The 17,443-nt window shown below is 44.4% G+C and overlaps 1 protein-coding gene across 2 annotated transcripts in view; it reads right to left on the bottom strand.

Annotated features, from left to right (window-relative positions):
* Nucleotides 1–895: 895 nt before the first annotated feature.
* CORO2B (coronin 2B) overlaps nucleotides 896–17,443 on the bottom strand; it is an 88,715-nt gene continuing 72,167 nt past the window's right edge. The window contains exons 9-12 of one of the 2 annotated variants that reach the window (XM_070762659.1): nucleotides 14,592–14,704; nucleotides 12,425–12,515; nucleotides 5,299–5,438; nucleotides 896–5,012 (exon numbers count right to left, since the gene is read on the bottom strand). In XM_070762659.1, the coding sequence (XP_070618760.1) occupies nucleotides 4,875–5,012; nucleotides 5,299–5,438; nucleotides 12,425–12,515; nucleotides 14,592–14,704 (482 nt within the window). In that variant the 3' untranslated portion in view covers nucleotides 896–4,874. The remainder of the gene's footprint in view (nucleotides 5,013–5,298; nucleotides 5,439–12,424; nucleotides 12,516–14,591; nucleotides 14,705–17,443) is intronic. The other variant, XM_070762660.1, reaches the window with a different exon arrangement.

Below are 17,443 nucleotides of genomic sequence, written 5' to 3'. Positions count from 1 at the left end.
AAAATATTAATTAAAAAATACTTCACAGGTTTTTTCCCTATACCACGGTTTTTCCCGACTGATGACGTCATATGTCATCGCCAAACTTTCATCTGCCTTTAATAAATATTTTTTTTAATAAACTTTAATAAATAAACATGGTGAGTAATAATCTAAATGGTTGCTAAGGGAATGGGAAATTGCAATTTAGGGTTTTAAAGTGTTAAGGGAAGGCTTGTGATACTGTTCATAGGCAAAAATAGTGTATTTACTTCCGCATCTCTACTTTGCGGAAATTCGACTTTCACGGGAGGTCTCGGAACGCATCCGCCGCGAAAATTGAGGGAACACTGTAGCAGCACTTTTTAACAGAGCCAGCATATTGCCCCCACAATCCGGGTCCTCATTTTACCCATCTCGGAAGGATTTTTAAAATTTTAAAATTTATTTTATTTATTTAATTTGAGTTCTATGCCGCCCAATCCCGAAAGGCTAGGGTGGCTCACAATATAAAATTACAATAACAAGAAGTCAAAGGATGGAAGGCTAAGTCAACCTTGAGCCGGTGAGATTTGAACCACTGACCTGCAGATCTACAGTCAGCTTTAGCGGCCTGCAGTACTGCACTCTACCTGCTGCGCCACCTCGGCTCTTTGCTCTGCAGAGGCTTCTTTCCCTTAAGGAAGCCGTCATGGTTTGTCTACTCACAAATTAAGTGGGGGAAACTCAAGAGGCTAAGTGGTGCCGAGCTTTTATTATCCTTCAAGCACCGTTATGAAGACAGCCGATTGTCGCTTTCTAAGAAAAACCCTGGGCCTTGTTCCAGAGTTTGTCTCTGCTCATCTGCCCACCTCCCCACCATCCTTTCAAAAGCATCCCCATTCCACCCAGAAGGCAAAGAGACTTCACAACTGACTGGTTGGCTATTTGGGTAGCTTTTATTTTGTCGCTACTGTAGGGCAGCATAAATAAGCGGATGGGAAGACAAGTGGCGCGGTGGGGAATCGGTGTTAGGCACAGAATACAATGGTGAACATAGATGGCAGGGGTGCAAAGAGAAGGAGGAGCCCAGTTACCTGGCTGTCCTTGTAAATTAAAGGTGTGATGGAAGGTGGATCCCAAAGAAATCTTTGGTGCACAAAGCGAAATCTTGGGCAACCTGGCTCTAATTTTCAAGGAAAGTTGATTGTCCACATACTGGCGCGGGAAATGTGAAACCGCAGGACCAGGAGCCCTGAGAAGAACTGGGCGAAGCCCAAAGGTCAGCTTTCTCCTGCCCTTAATGGACAAAACTGACCCTGCCAGATACACTCTTCAGTATTAGAGTAAAAGCTTGTCACATTTCCCACAACGTCTGAACGGGGTGCCTCCCAAACCATAGTTGCGTAAGAACAGAACTAGTATGGCTTCAATAGTTAAGACTGTGTCTCCTTGTGAATCGGCCAACCACTTCGCTAGTTCCAAGCCAGCGAGAGGTGGATTGAAGCCAGCATGATCACGAATGCGTCTTATGTGTTCTGGCTGGTCCAGGAGCAACATTCTGTACTCCTGCTTTTTGACTTAACTCTTGCATTTGCAACGCCTCGCCCAATCCTTTTAGCAGGTGTCCTGGCTGCCTTCTGCTCCTTGTGGGATGGATAACAGCAGGTGTGGCAAGTGGGCCCAGTTATAGCCTCCCAGTGCAGGCTTCTGTAGCTAGTGTGTAAATGTGTAAATAACTCCCCTGCACAATACATCTCTTTCAGGAACACAAGGCAATTCCAGAATACTGGACACAACATTTCAGGCGCTTGGCTTCTTCAATGGGCATTTAATTTGATCAGGGTCCCACATACAGAATTGCTGCTTTCTTATTTACGAGCAAAGGGTGTGGCTCTGGAAGGAGAGAAGAGCTGAGCTACAAGAGCTGGCAGCAAAGACGCTGCAGTCACAACACTCCCTCCCTGCAAAGGCAGCCAGCCATCCTCTTTCCTAGTCTGGAGAGCAAAGTAGGAAATTAAATATGAAGCCGTTCTCCAGCTGAATGTCTTCAGGATGCTTTGGCCAGGCCGTACAGGCTGAAAATTCTGGGTACTCATCATATCTGGGTGACTTCAAGCTGAAAAGCTGTGCTGTACTTATTCACTTGGCAGGAATGTCTGCCCGACCCGCTTGCAAAATTTATCTTCCAACTGCATTTTTCTTGAAAGTGTATCTGCCCAGTCCTTGTAACGGGGATTAAGAAAGCAAGGTGACGCAGAATAATCTCTGGAGGACAAGGGGAGTGCAACATAGCCTGTTCTTTGCCCCAAAGAAGGGCTAAGCAGATCTGGTCAGCAAAAATCTGGGGGAGACTCAGAGGTGTAATGGTGATGTGTGCTCGCCCCCGTGGCTCTAGGTACTAGCAGAGTCCAGCGCAATTATGCTACTGCACCTGGGCAGGTAGCGAAATCACACGCGGATCACACCTCTGGGGAAACTAGATGGCAGCTCAGGGATACAAAACTCTGAACTGGTGCTGCCATCTGCATTTCTGCAGCCCAGATAAGGCAACCAGGAGAAGTACCATCAGGTTGAGCTGCCACATTGCCCAGCATCTGCGCAAAATCTATTTCAGGCAGCAAAGCATGTAGGGCCAGCCTTGAAGACCTTTGCGATTAAACAGAATTCCCAGAGTGGGAGACTCAAGAAATCCTAACCAACCATCCGTAAGCAAGAAAAGCATTTGTTAAGTTGCATGCGTGGCGTGAAAGTAGAGACAGAATGGGCACAGCCATCGTGGGAACAGCAGCTGGCGCACTCGGAAATCTAAAACGGGTGGATCTCCCCAAATGGCTATGATGGAGTAGCCTTACCTGTTTATTAGCCCTTCCAGCCCTTCTGCAGGATGCTGCCTGCTATAACTCTTGGTTGTTTTTTCAGATTTTATCCTGAGATTGTTTTTATAAATAAACGAAGGCAGCGAATATACCTAACACTCAGAGGTGGGCTGCTAAGGTGGGACAGTGACGTGTGCTCCCCCGCCCCGTGACTTTAAGTGCTAGTGGAGTCCAGTGCAATTACACTACTGCACCTGGGCAGGTAGAGAAATCGCGCGCGGACACGCAGGGGCGCCATAGGTTCAATGAAGTGAATTGAACCAAAAGAGAGACACCCAAAGTCGCCCACCTGTCCTTCGTGCCCAAGTTAAAGACTAGAACTCAGGGACTTCTAGCCTGGAATCTTGTGTTGAACATTCCCTGCAAACACACACACACACTTATTTTTTTTAGTTCAATGACGGCCTCTGGTAGCACGCAAAACGTTCAGCTCCAGCAGCTTTCTTGGAAATGGAGTCAAGACGGCTGCGACAGTGCAGTCAATGCAAAGCTCTCCTAATGCATCCTGGCCACTAATATTGATTTTTGAAACATGCACACACACACACACACCTCCATGAGTGCCCCCGCCTGACGCTAAAGGTTGGCGCTTTGTTGCGCAGGTAGCTTGCCAAGTCCCTGTCCTAAAAAAAAGAGGTGGAGAGATTGGGGTTTTTTTAAGCTAAATCATTAGAAAGAGGCTGCAGTTTTGTAAGTGCCATGAAAGCTATCAGGTCTCCACACCTTGCTAATTAGATCATTCACTCAATAAGCAGATCTGTGTTTTGGGAGGGGGGGGGCATGGTAATCCACCTTCCTGAACGTGCTTCAATAAGGATTACCAGCCCCCTTCTCTGCCACAAACTGGCCATTTGCCAACTGCTCCATTAGCTGCTGAAAGGACCTGAGCTATGAATCTGTTTAAAAACTGTCAGGATGGGAGAGTCAAGTTTAAACGTCTTGTAGGATTGGCATTCTTCAGGATTGTGCCTTGCTAGCAAATATGATATGCAGCTATACAAATACAGCTCTACCTTCCACTGTGTCTACCAAAATGAATAAAACATACCCCTAACTCATAAGCTGCTTATGGGTAGTGCATTAAAAGTGCTTAATTTTCACTGGATTAACTGCTCCCCACTCGAAAAATCACTCTTGGTCAAGAGAAGGATCTCTGGTAGGCCTGAATGTATTGTGTTTCTATTTCCCTCTACTTGCTACTTAACAACATCTGTTTCCTTTTGTCAACTTTATCTTCAGGACTCTTGTAGCCCTCTGTGTGTGTGTTTGTGTGTGTGAGAGTGAGTGAGTGTATGTGTGTACATGGGCACATTTGCAACCGTTCTTGCAGAGACCAATTAGAGGTGCAACCTACGTGGATTCATTACCTGGTGCCCACTGGGTACACTGTACATTTCAACAGAACAAATTGCAGCTACGGGCTCCAGTGAGATGCCCAAGCAAAGCAGGCGCCAGACAGGCAGGGTGAGCCCTGGAGAGCGTTCAGTAACACCAAAGCCCACACTGGCTGCAGGGTTCAAAGAACGCTCGGGTCCCAAGGACGGTCCCAAGAGAAAGGAAGCTGTTTCCCTTCCAGATTTCAGTGTAGTCAGTTTGCATTCCAATTGCACAGTCACCGTTTATCGACAGCCCCCACCCCGTTATCTCAGGAGGAGAAAGGTAAGGAAGGGTGAATTCAGTTGCTTTTGTCTGGGCTTACAATATTTTCCTTTTTTTATCCCTGGAACAATCAGGGATGAAAACCGATCCTGTAATTTTGCAAGAATGACAGCGAGCAGTACGCTTCTACTTACTTCAAGAGAAATGTGGACTACATACGCCCCTTGTTCTTTTCATGCAGTAGTTCTCCAGTTAAACCATACAGATAACTTTTTAGTGCTAGGCAATGACCACACAAGGAGAGGCTTCCAGTTAGCAGGTGAACCCGTGTGCTGGCACGGGGTCGCTGGCTCATATATCACGTCTTAAGTCGGGACAGTAAAATTATAGAGTGGGTATAAACAAAGAGTTTCTTTAGGGGGGGGGGAAGAAATCCCTTCAGAGCCCATTGTTTTGGGGGCTATTGCGCAAGTTTTTCAACTCCAACTGTAGCTGTCGGATTTTGATGTCTTTCTGCGAAAGCTCAATCTTCAGTCGGCGGATCTCGTCTTGTTGCCGGAAGAACATTCGGAGGAGCTTCAGGGAAGACAAGAAACAGAAAAGAAATAGATTGGAACGATTTCAATGAATGTGCTGCAGGATCTGAGATGACCCCGTTTGGACCCAAGGATCTGGATCACCTTTTCTGGGAGAACCTGATAGATTTCACTCTGCATGGACAGGGATGGAGCTGCTGGAGACCAACCTGCAGGCATCCTACTGTCCAGGCACTGCTTTGTGGACGTCCCCAGATTTATGGGATGGAGACATTGACCATAATTCCCTTCCCGGATTGGGAAGAGCACAGATTGCTGTTTCTTACCTCATTCTCTGTTCTGGGTGGCACGTTTTCCAAGAGATCTATCCCATTGACCACAATACTCTTCTTCTCTTTGATTGGCGGTTTAAAAACTATTTTGGATTCTTTCTTATAGCCTTCCTTTAAAGACATCAATATGGGATCTGAAAAGCAACATAAAACCCATATCTCAGGGTGGGAACCAATGGGTGGGGGGAGATAGTTACCACAAATCAATCACTATCACTTTTGGCAGCAGCATCACCCCATAATTTTGATGAGGGGGGGACTTCTATTTTCAAAACTGATTATTTTATGAATGCATGTCATGACTCCTAGAATATCAACCTGTAGATCCAATTCTCTGCGGCAACTACTCCACCATTCTGCAGTATAACTTTTCCTCTAGTTCTCTCTGCTACCTTTTGGATGACAAAATTGTCAGCTAAGTTGGTTACGAATCTGTTTGATCTCCCACTTGCTGCAGACCTTGTCTCCCAGTTGGTATCAGGATAGTTAGAGTCCCATTACTACTGTTCTGTCCGGCTCTCTGGTAGACTCCTCCCGAAAATTCACAGGTACAAATTTCAGACACACACACACGTTTGAAAATTCAAAACAATGTTCTTTATAATGAAAATTCACTTAAACTAAGCCCTCTTTTTGTACAGCAAAGAGCACTCATCTCCAAACAAACTGGTAATTTGTACAAGTCCCTTATCAGTTCTGTGATATTTAGCTTGCAGCTGTGAGACAATTCACAGTCCTTCTTCTTTCACAAAGTGAAACACACTTTGCTCTGGTTTAGTTTCAAAGCGGGGAAAAATCAGCACACAAAAAGTCAAAGTCAGTAAAGCAGTCACGAAACACAACGATCAGATAATCCTCCAAAATGGCCAAACCCACAGGCTGCTCTTTATAGCAGCCTCACTAATTACCACAGCCCCACCCAACCACAGGTGGCCTCATTTTCTTTGATAATAATCTCTCAGTTGTTGTTGCCTATGCATCGCTCTCCGCATGGGTGGCTGTATCATTAACTCTTGTTCTGAATCCAAGGAGGAGCTAGATAATTGATCTCCTTCTGAGCTGTCTGCCACACTCTCCTCCTCCCTGTCACTCATGTCTTCTTGGTCAGAGGAGCCTTCATCAACAGATTCCACCGGGGGCAAAACAGGCCTGCAGCATGTGGATGTCTCCCGCACATCCACAGTCCTTGGGGCAGGAGCTGGGTCAGAGCTAACCACAACAGTTACCAGGACCACAAATCAATCACTATCACTTTTGGCAGCAGCAGCACCCCATAATTTTGATGAGGGGGGGGACTTCTATTTTCAAAACTGATTATTTTATGAATGCATGTCATGACTTCTGGAATATCAACCTGTAGATCCAATTCTCTGCGGCAACTACTCCACCATTCTGCAGTATAACTTTTCCTCTAGTTCTCTCTGCTACCTTTTGGATGACAAAATTGTCAGCTAAGTTGGTTAAGAATCTTGTTTGATCTCCCACTAGCTGCAGACCTTGTCTCCCAGTTAGTATCAGGGTAGTTAGAGTCCCATTACTACTGTGGTATGTTTCCTACATATATCTGTTAATTGTTTAGCAAAGAGTTAATCTCTTTCTTCTGCTTGGTTGGGTGGTCTGTAGTATATTCCTATAGTAATGTAACCACCCACCCACCCCATTTTTACATTGACCCATATGGATTTAGGAGGTTTTTATTCTTGCTTTTTATGGACTTGTATAGAGATGTAATGATATTTTATGTATAATGCAACTTCACCTCCTCTTTTGTTAGGTTTGTTTCTTTTGAGAATAGTTCATATCCTTCCATCAGTACATTCCAGTCATGAGTTTCATCCCACAATGTTTCAGTAATAGCAATTATAGCCTATCTACCTTCATATACTAGTACTTCAAGTTCACACTGTTTGTTCCCTAGACTTTGAGCATTTGTGGGGTCTTGGCCATACGTTTTATATTTTTGGACATCTACTTTGTAAATGGATTTCCCATCCTTTCCATCACTCTCTACTTCATTGTGTTCTTCCCCCTTTTTTCTTCTTTCTCCTTACTCTCCACCTTCTTATATGATTATGATTATAATCATAATCATATTTGCCCAGGTCCGCCTGCTGCACCAGTTGCGGCCCTATTTGGACCGGGACTCACTGCTCAGTCACTCATGCCCTCATCACCTCGAGGCTCGACTACTGTAATGCTCTCTACATGGGGCTACCTTTGAAAAGTGTTCGGAAACTTCAAATCGTGCAGAATGCAGCTGCGAGAGCAATCATGGGCTTCCCCAAATATGCCCATGTTACACCAACACTCCGCAGTCTGCATTGGTTGCCGATCAGTTTCCGGTCACAATTCAAAGTGTAGGTTATGTCCTATAAAGCCCTTCATGGCATCGGACCAGAATATCTCTGGGACCGCCTTCTGCCGCACGAATCCCAGCGACCAGTTAGGTCCCACAGAGTTGGCCTTCTCCGAGTCCTGTCGACTAAACAATGTCATTTGGCGGGACCCAGGGGAAGAGCCTTCTCTGTGGCGGCCCCAACCCTCTGGAACCAACTCCCCCCAGAGATCAGAATTGCCCCCACCCTCCTTGCCTTTCGCAAGCTCCTTAAAACCCACCTCTGTCGTCAGGCAAGGGGGAACTGAGATATGCCCTTCCCCCTAGGCCTATACAATTTATGCATGGTATGTTTATGTGTATGTTTGGTTGTCTTTTAAATTAGGGTCTTTTAAATTATTTTAAATATTAGATTTGTTATATGATGTTTCACTATTGTTGTTAGCCGCCCCGAGTCTGCGGAGAGGGGCGGCATATAAATCTAATTAATAAAAAAATAATAATAATACATAAATAAATAAATAAAATAAGAAGGTAGAGAGTAAAGAGAAAGAAGAAAAAGTGGCTTCTTGCTTGGAATTAGTGGTTTTTTGCTTGGAATTAGGTTCTAAAGGTTCTGAAGATTGCCCCTCTCCCCTCAATTTTAGTTTAAAACCCTTCAGATAAGATGAACCAGCTGTTTTCCGAAAATATTCTTTCCAGTTCTTATGAGGTTAGACCTATAGAGTTCGCCTAACATTCATCATATGGTTTAGTCTCCAGATCTCTTATCATCTTTGATGCTTGTCTCTACACTCTGTCTAAAGTCTCAGCAACTTTTTTTTAACTGTGGTGACCAGAACTGGATGCAATATTTCAAGTGTGGCCTCACTAGTGCAGTATAGACCGGTGTTGTGGTTGGCTCTGGCCCAGCTCCTGCCCCAAGGAATGTGGAGGTGGATGTGGGGGAGACATCCATATCCCGCAGGCCTATTTTGCTCCCGATAGAATCTCCCGACGAAGGCTCCTCTGACGAAGGAAGCGTGAGTAGCAGGGAAGAGGGGAGTTTGGCAGACAGGCCAGGAGGAGATCAATCATCCTTATCTGTTGTGGTTAGCTCTGGCCCAGCTCCTGCCCCAAGGACTGTGGATGTGGGGGAGACATCCACATGCTGCAGGCCTGTTTTGCCACCCCCACCAGTGGAATCTGCTGATGAAGGTTCCTCTGACCAAGAAGACAGGAGTGACAGGGAGGAGGAGAGTGTGGCAGACAGCTCAGAAGGAGATCAATTATCTAGCACCTCCTTGGATTCAGAACAAGAGTTAATGATACAGCCACGCATGCGGAGAGCGATGCATAGGCAGCAACAACTGAGAGATTATTATCAAAGAAAATGAGGCCACCTGTGGTTGGGTGGGGCTGTGGTAATTAGTGAGGCTGCTATAAATAGCAGCCTGTGGGTTTGGCCATTGTGGAGGATTATCTGATCGTTGTGTTTCATGACTGCTTTACTGACTTTGACCTTTTGTGTGCTGATTTTTCCCCCCGCTTTGAAACTAAACCAGAGCAAAGTGTGTTTCACTTTGTGAAAGAAGAAGGACTGTGAATTGTCTCACAGCTGCAAGCTAAGTATCTCAGAACTGATAAGGGACTTGTACAAATTACCAGTTTGTTTGGAGACGAGTGCTCTTTGCTATACCAAAAGAGGGCTTAGTTTAAGTGAATTTTCCTTATAAAGAACATTGTTTTGAATTTTCAAACGTGTGTGTGTCTGAAATTTGTACCTGTGAATTTTTGGGAGGAGTCTACCAGAGAGCCCGACAGAACACTTATCATCCCTGGATTCTGAACAAGAACTTATGACAGATCCACGCATGCATAGAGTGATGCATAGGCGAGAACAACTGAAGGATTATTACAGGAGATAAGTGAGGCCACCTGCGGTTGGGTGGGGCTGCTGTAATTAGTGCTACAGATAAAAAGAGCAGCGTGCTGATTTAGCCTTGTGGAAGTTTATCTGATTCATAATTTCGTCAAGATCGTGGTTTTGCTGTTTCCCTGTTCAAGACTGTGTGTGGACTTTCTGGACTTTGGAATTGGACTCAATTTCCCAGTTACTGGGTGAGAAATTGGATTGCATTTAACCTGTGCCTTGTATGTACCAGAAAATCCCTTTGACACTTAAAAAGGGAGTATTTTCTGCTTTTCTGTTGATAAAGACTTTTGGTTTTCCTTTTATCGTGTGGTGTGTTTCTTTTTGGACCAATTACCCTGTAATTACGGACGGTTGGGACACACCGGCAGAACAGACCGGTACTTTACTTCCTGTAATCTTGACACTATCCTTTTGTTGATGCAGCCTAGGACTGAATTGGTGCTGCGGCACACTGCTGGCCTATGTATAAGAGTGGCTCCAGCTATTATTATGTCCTTTGTACTTATGCTCTAGCAGTTTCTGAATGACATAATGCTAGTTCTCATTATTTACTTGGCCAATTTTCCGATGTGTTCATGACACCTCTGGATAAATGTCCTGTCTATATTAGAATAGGCAGAATAGTTAGAGAAGGCTACCTGGAGAAATGTGAATTTGACAAGCGCTGGTAGACATTTCCAGCATACCAGTTTTCCACATCTCTGCATTCAAACAGACCCATCCAAGATGGAAGTGTTAATCTATTGCTGCCGTATTTCTCAACCTTAGCAGTTTGTAGATGTGTGGACTTCAACTCCCAGAATTCCCAGAGTTGTTTGTTTGCTTGTATTTCTATGCCTCCCTTCTCAGCCGACTTAGGGCAACTTACAACATAATAAATACAAACACAAAACGTGTAGAAATCTAATATTAAAAATCTAAAAAATTCTAAAACCCCGTTTTCTTAAAAACACTATCATCCACATTCATCCAACTAAATTGAACCATCCGTGGCCGGAGTTAGTTCCTAACACTCACGGTTCCCCCATGCCTGCTGGCAAAGATGGGTCTTCAGGGCCTTGCGAAAGGCCAGGAGGGTGGGGGCGGTATGAATCTCTGAAGGGAGTTGGTTCCAAAGGGCCGGAGCCACCACAGAGAAGGCTCTTCCTCTAGGCCCCAGATTTTATTAGCAGCTGCATTTTTCCCAATAGCCTTATGTGGCATTGTGGCATTTACTCCAGCCCTTTGTGCAGGCCTGTGATGATGTTCTACCCCTAGGATGGAGATGGACAGTGCAATTTCACTGCCTCACGTCTGCTCCCCTCGCTTGGGTCCCTTTGCCCCTCTCTGTGACAGATGCCAATTTGCTGTAGCCAAGGGAATCAAGCTTAAACAGCCGTTTATATCCAAGCTTCTCAAGTGCCACCACTTTTGATCAACTGTTTGCGGTGCCCACAGTAGAATCACTGAGCTACAATCCTGCTTTTTTTTTTTTCTTGCTCAGGGAAGTCCAACACCACAAAATAAAATTATTATGATCAGGAAGGGCCTTATCAACCATCCCAGGAATTATTTTTTTTAAAGCAACCCCTCAAAATAGAAAAATAATAGCTGAGCGTGGTGAAAAGTGGCTTTCAGGAGGTTGGGTTCTTCTGCAGAGGGAACACCATTGCAGAAAAGATTTGCCTGTATGTCATCGACCTATTTTCAGCAAAAATCGAAGGAAGCGAGTGGGAAGCATTGCAATACCCACAGAATCAGAATCCTAGGGGCCTGGGAGATCTTTTGTAACCCACTGCCTGTTCTGTCGAGCTCTCTGGTAGAATCCTCCCGAAAATGCACAGGTACAAATTTCAGATACACACACGTTTGAAAATTCAAAACAATGTTCTTTATAGCGAAAATGCAAATAAACGAAGCACTCTTTTTGTATAGCAAAGAGCACTCGTCTCCAAACAAACTGGTAATTTGTACAAGTCCCTTATCAGTTCTGTGATACTTAGCTTGCAGCTGTGAGGCAATTCACAGTCCTTCTTCTTTCACAGAGTGAAACACACTTTGCTCTGGTTTAGTTTCAAAGCCGGGAAAAATCAGCCCACAAAGGTCAAAGCCAGCACGGTAGGCACGAAACACAACGATCAGATAATCCTCCACAATGGCCAAACCCACAGGCTGCTATTTATAGCAGCCTCACTAATTACCACAGCCCCACCCAACCACAGGTGGCCTCATTTTCTTTGATAATAATCTCTCAGTTGTTGCTGCCTATGCATCACTCTCCGCATGCGTGGCTGTATCATTAACTCTTGTTCCGAATCCAAGGAGGTGCTAGATAATTGATCTCCTTCTGAGCTGTCTGCCACACTCTCCTCCTCCCTGTCACTCATGTCTTCTTGGTCAGAGGAGCCTTCATCATCAGATTCCACCGGGAGCAAAACAGCCTGCAGCATGTGGATGTTTCCCCCACATCCACAGTCCTTGGGGCAGGAGCTGGGCCAGAGCTAACCACAACACTGCCCAAGGCAGGAAACCTTACTATTATTTATTAGATTAGTAAGGAAACCTTACACCATCCCAGCAAGTGACTGTCCAATCTTTTCTTGGAAACCTCCACTGATTCAATGGCTCGTTCTCACTTTAAGGAAATTTCTCCTACGCTTATCTTGAACAGGTATTGACATAGTATGTTAGAAGTCTTATATGGGGATATCAGCTTAATTTTTAAATTCTTTCCTTGTTGTCAAACTTTTGACAAATCTGGAACTTTTTTTTTTTTTAGTGCAGTCGACCCTAGAATTTTTCCAAAGCCTTGGGGCCCCATGCAAGATGGGTCAGCTCAGTTTATGCGTGATGAAGCAAAGGCCAGAAGAAGGAGATGCCAACATACTCACCCCTGTTCATTCCACTCAGCCATTCGTCTGGGGTGAGGGCAGGCTCTGGACCTGGAGTCATTGGGTAGATATCTTCCTGGTAGGTTTCAGACTAAATCAGAAAGAAGAGAAAGAAGCTTGTCTGAAGCCCTGAGCTGGTTCCCATTGACCAGGTTAAACCCCAAAAGAGATTTGCAGTGAGGATTAATACATTGAAAAGGAATGGCCTGCTCTCCTACAGTGGCAATCCCATTCCGAGAGGAACAAGCTGGAGCCATTTCATTGTACAGTGATCCCTCGATTTTCACGGGGGTTGCGTTCCCAGACTGCCCGTGAAAGTCGAATTTCCGCGAAGTAGAGATGCGGAAGTAAAAACACAATTTTTGGCTATGGACAGCCAAAAACTACCCCCACGCACCCTTTTCCAAGGCCGCGCAAGGAGCCGGGCTTGAAGTTGGGGGCGGGGAGCGACGAAAGTGCGGAGGCCGGCAAAGATTGTTTTGAATGTTGGCCGCCCCCCCAGCGCCTCCAGCCCCCTCACCGCTACCCCCCCGCCCACCCGATCCGCCCCTCTCACCAGCTTTCTTGGGACACGGGTCCTCCTGCAGCAGCGCTGGTGGCTACGGCTTCTTATCCTCCTCATTCGGCCGCTAGCCGCTCTGAGCGCTTTGAGAATGCCCGCCCCGCCCCTCTCACAGTCCCTTAGCTGAGAGCACTTTCGTCCCAGCTATCAGCCAGGGGGCTGCAGGAGAGGCGGGGCAGGCGTTCTCACAGAGAGGGAGAGAGAAAGGGAGAAAGAGAGAGAGCAAGAGGGGGGAGAGTAGAAGGTAGAGAGAGAGAGAGAAATGATAGAAAAAGGGGGAGGAAAAAAGAAATGAGAAAATGATTGAAGCAGAGAATGACAGGAAAGAAAGAGAAAGAGAGAGAAGTGACTCTTGGTGATGTCGTATGACATCATTGGGTGGGAAAAACCATGGTATAGAAAAAAAATCGCGGAGTATTTTTAAATTAATATTTTTTGAAAAACGGGTATAGCCGTTTCGCGAAGTTTGAACCCGCGAAAATTGAGGGATCACTGTAGTGGGTAGGTTTGGGGTTCCCCCACCCCAGACATTTGGGAAGAAGTGTGCATTCAAATATTTTCAAGCATAGCAATTTGACGATTATTAGAACGATTAAATCAAGTACCTGGATATACATTTTAAATATTGGACTATTCTGCTTTTCTCCTGGATAAGTCTAACTCCCAAGGTCCACAAACAGCTGGAACTTCTGAGGGGTGCTGAACTCAATCAAGGCCAGTGGACCGCATCTGGGTTCGATTACTTCAACGCTCTCTACATGGGGCTACCTTTGAAAAGTGTTTGGAAACTTCAGAACGTGCAGAATGCGGCCGCGAGAGCTATCGTGGGGCTTCCCAGATTCGCCCACGTTTCTACAACACTCCGTGGCCTGCACTGGCTGCCAATCAGTTTCCAGTCACAATTCAAAGTGTTGGTAATGACCTTTAAAGCCCTACATGGCATTGGACCAGAATACCTCCGGAACCGCCTTCTACCGCACGAATCCCAGCGGCCGATAAGGTCCCACAGAGTTGGCCTTCTCCGGGTCCCGTAGTCCAAACAATGTCGCTTGGCGGGACCCAGGGGAAGAGCCTTCTCTGTGGCGGCCCCGGCCCTCTGGAATCAACTCCCCCCCCCGGAGATTAGAATGGCCCCCACCCTCCTTGTCTTTCACAAATTACTCAAGACCCACTTATATCGCCAGGCATGGGGGAACTAAGACATCTCCCCTAAAGCTCTTCCCCTGGGGCCCGCCAGACAACATTGTTTAGTCAACGGGACCCGGAGAAGGCCAACTCTGTGGGACCTTATCGGCTGCTGGGATTTGTGCGGTAGCAGGCGGTTCCGGAGGTACTCTGCTCCAATGCCATGTAGGGCCAAGGTTGGGAAACACTGCCTTAAGGTACCCATGGGTAGATAACAGTCACCTTATCAGTGAGATGGGTGGTGTATCAATTTAATAAGTAAATAATAAACAGACCAAACCCAGCAAAGAATAATAATTTAAAACAGCATAAACGTAGATTAAAATGATGCTGTTGCCATCTTATTTGACCCACATCCACAAAGACACACCCATATGGACTCACAGCTGAAAGCAGAAAAGACTCCGTCTGAGTACTCACTCTTCTCGGGACAATCATCGAGATGGGCTCAATTAACCCCTTCAGTGTGACGAGCTTGTAAAATCGAAAGACCTCGCAGGCAGAGACATCCAGCCCATGCTTCGGCATTACTCCTGCGTGTATAAAATTTAAGAAAACGTCACTTACGGAAAATTCCTTTCTAAGTCGTGAGAACAACTTTTGATCTGACATTACAGCAGGCCCACGATAATTGTCTGCAGTCTTTTTCTACTCTCCTTCTGTGTTCCCTTACTTAGAAACATAGAAGATTGATGGCAGAAAAAGACCTCCTGGTCCATCTAGTCTGCCCTTATACTATTTCCTGTATTTTTATCTTAGGATGGATATTTATTTATTTATTTATTTATTTATTTATTTATTCAATTTTTATGCCGCCCTTCTCGTTAGACTCAGGGCGGCTTACAACATGTTAGCAATAGCAGTTTTTTAACAGAGCCAGCCTATTGCCCCCACAATCCGGGGGTTAGGGTTAGGGATATATGTTTATCCCACGCATGTTTACATTCAGTTCCTGTGGATTGACCAACCACGTCTGCTGGAAGTTTGTTCCAAGCATCTACTACTCTTTCAGTCAAATAATATTTTCTCACGTGGCTTCTGAACTTTCCCCCAACTAACTTCAGATAGTGCCCCCTTGTTCTTGGGTTCACTTTCCTATTAAAAACTGGATCCCTACTTTTGAAGGGGAAACTGGAACTACAGATTCTATTCAACTGCCGACTGTCAGGCATAAAGTATCAGGACTAAGCATTAAGTTCCAGTTAAGCTGATTTATTACTCATATCTACACAGCAGAATCTAGTCAACTGACAGCACTAAATTTCCGCTGGGAAAGTGTTAGTGGAATTCAAGGAGGGCTGGCCTTGGAATCTTTGTGACCACGTAAGGACTCTAGGCTTATTCCTCTCTTGATTTCACCCCCAGGATTTGCCTCTTATTCTCCTACATTGGCTGAACATGTTCTGCTTAATATGCCTTAATATGTTCCTCCACTCATGGAGGAGAAAGAACCAGTATTGTCTCAAGTAAATGTTATTGATAAGTAGTTTGAATGCAGTTTAACATATAAAACAAAAAGGAGAATGGTTGAATATTGGGAAAAATATCCAGGAATCTTGTGTTATTGTTTTGTTTTAAAAAAATAATGATAGGGTTTTATATGTTTTTTTAATATTAGATTTGTTCCACTACTATATTGTTTTTATTACTGTTGTGAGCCGCCCCGAGTCTTCGGAGAGGGGCGGCATACAAATCTAATAAATAATAATAATAAATAATAACCAGTTCCATAACAGTAAAAGGAAATCTTGAGAATTGCCAATTCTCCTGTTGGGGAGGGAAAGAAGTGGGGATAAAGCCAGGAGAGATAAAAAATTGGAAAATTAAACTGAAAAAAACCTGGCGAGAGAGAAGCTCAGAAAAGCACTGACTAAAAGGACAGGAGCTTGGAATGACTTTGGTGGAATATATGGTGACCAAAGAAGGCGATTGTGAAGTCCTTGATGCTCTCCGAGCTTGGCTGTTTGCTTGCAGGTGATTCATTACCAAGCCAGATAACCTCATCTGTGCAAGTGAGCACCAGGAAGTGCACAGATCAAGCCTGAGCTATAGATATTCTCTTCTTTAGGGGAATAAGGACTTTGTGTAGCTTGCATGATTTTTCTCTGTATCTCAATCTTTTCTTTTATTTATTTTTTAAAATTATTTTTATTATTTTAAAAAGCAACATATTTAAATGTATTTACAAAAATATCTTACAATATATATAATCATAATAATGGTAGCAATAATAATAATAACTATAACAATAACTATAACAATAACAACAACAAAACAACAACAACAACAATAATATAATAATAATAATAATAATAATAATAATAATAATAATAATAATAATAATTGCAATCCCAGGGGACAGCAGAATTGAGGAGAAGCAGCTAGAGAAATTAGTGGAATACGAAGATCTAAAAATCGAGCTGCAACGACTCTGGCATAAGCCAATGAAAGTGGTCCCAGTGGTACTTGGCACGCTGGGTGCAGTGCCAAAGGATCTCAGCGGACATTTGAAAACCATCGGAATTGACAAAATCTCCATCTGTCAATTGCAAAAGGCCGCTTTACTAGGATCGGCAAACATAATTCGCCGCTACATCATGCAGTCCTAGGTGCTTGGGAAGCGCCCGACTGGTGATGAAATACAAAATCCAGCATAGTGATCTCGTTTGCTGTGCTGTATTGACATAATAATAATAATAATAATAATAATAATAATAATAATAATAATAATAATAATAATAATAAATTTATTATATTTGTATGCCGACCCTCTCTGAGAACTTGGAGCGGCTCACAACAAACAATACAATATACAAATCCAATATTAAAAACAATACAGTGGTACCTCGAGATACGAGTTTAATTCGTTCCGGACCTGGGCTCTTAAGTCGAGCAGCTCTTATCTCGAACGACTTTTCCTCATAGGAATTAATGTAAATAATTTTAATTGGTTCCAGCCCTCAAAAAACTCACAAAGTTAGTCTAAATTATGCAGAAAGACATGTTTTTAATGAAGAAATGTACATGTACATATAAATGAATAATGAAGTTTCTTTCACTTAACTTGTAAACTTTCTTAAACTTTTAAATTTACATATGTTCAACTTCTCTGCCACCCAATCCTGTAGGACAGAGGTCCCCAACCCTTTTTGCACCAGGGACCGGCTTTAAGCGATCAAGAGAAGAATGGGTGAATGAATGGACGGAGGGTGGGAAGGAAGGAAGGAAAGAGGGAAGGGACAGGAACAGAGGAAGGAAGCAAGGAAACTTAT

The sequence above is a fragment of the Erythrolamprus reginae genome, chromosome 10, assembly GCF_031021105.1.
Source record: "Erythrolamprus reginae isolate rEryReg1 chromosome 10, rEryReg1.hap1, whole genome shotgun sequence".
NCBI lineage: Eukaryota > Metazoa > Chordata > Lepidosauria > Squamata > Dipsadidae > Erythrolamprus > Erythrolamprus reginae.
The sequence above is the reverse complement of the archived record's forward strand: the minus strand, read 5'-3'. Positions and strand labels throughout refer to the sequence as shown.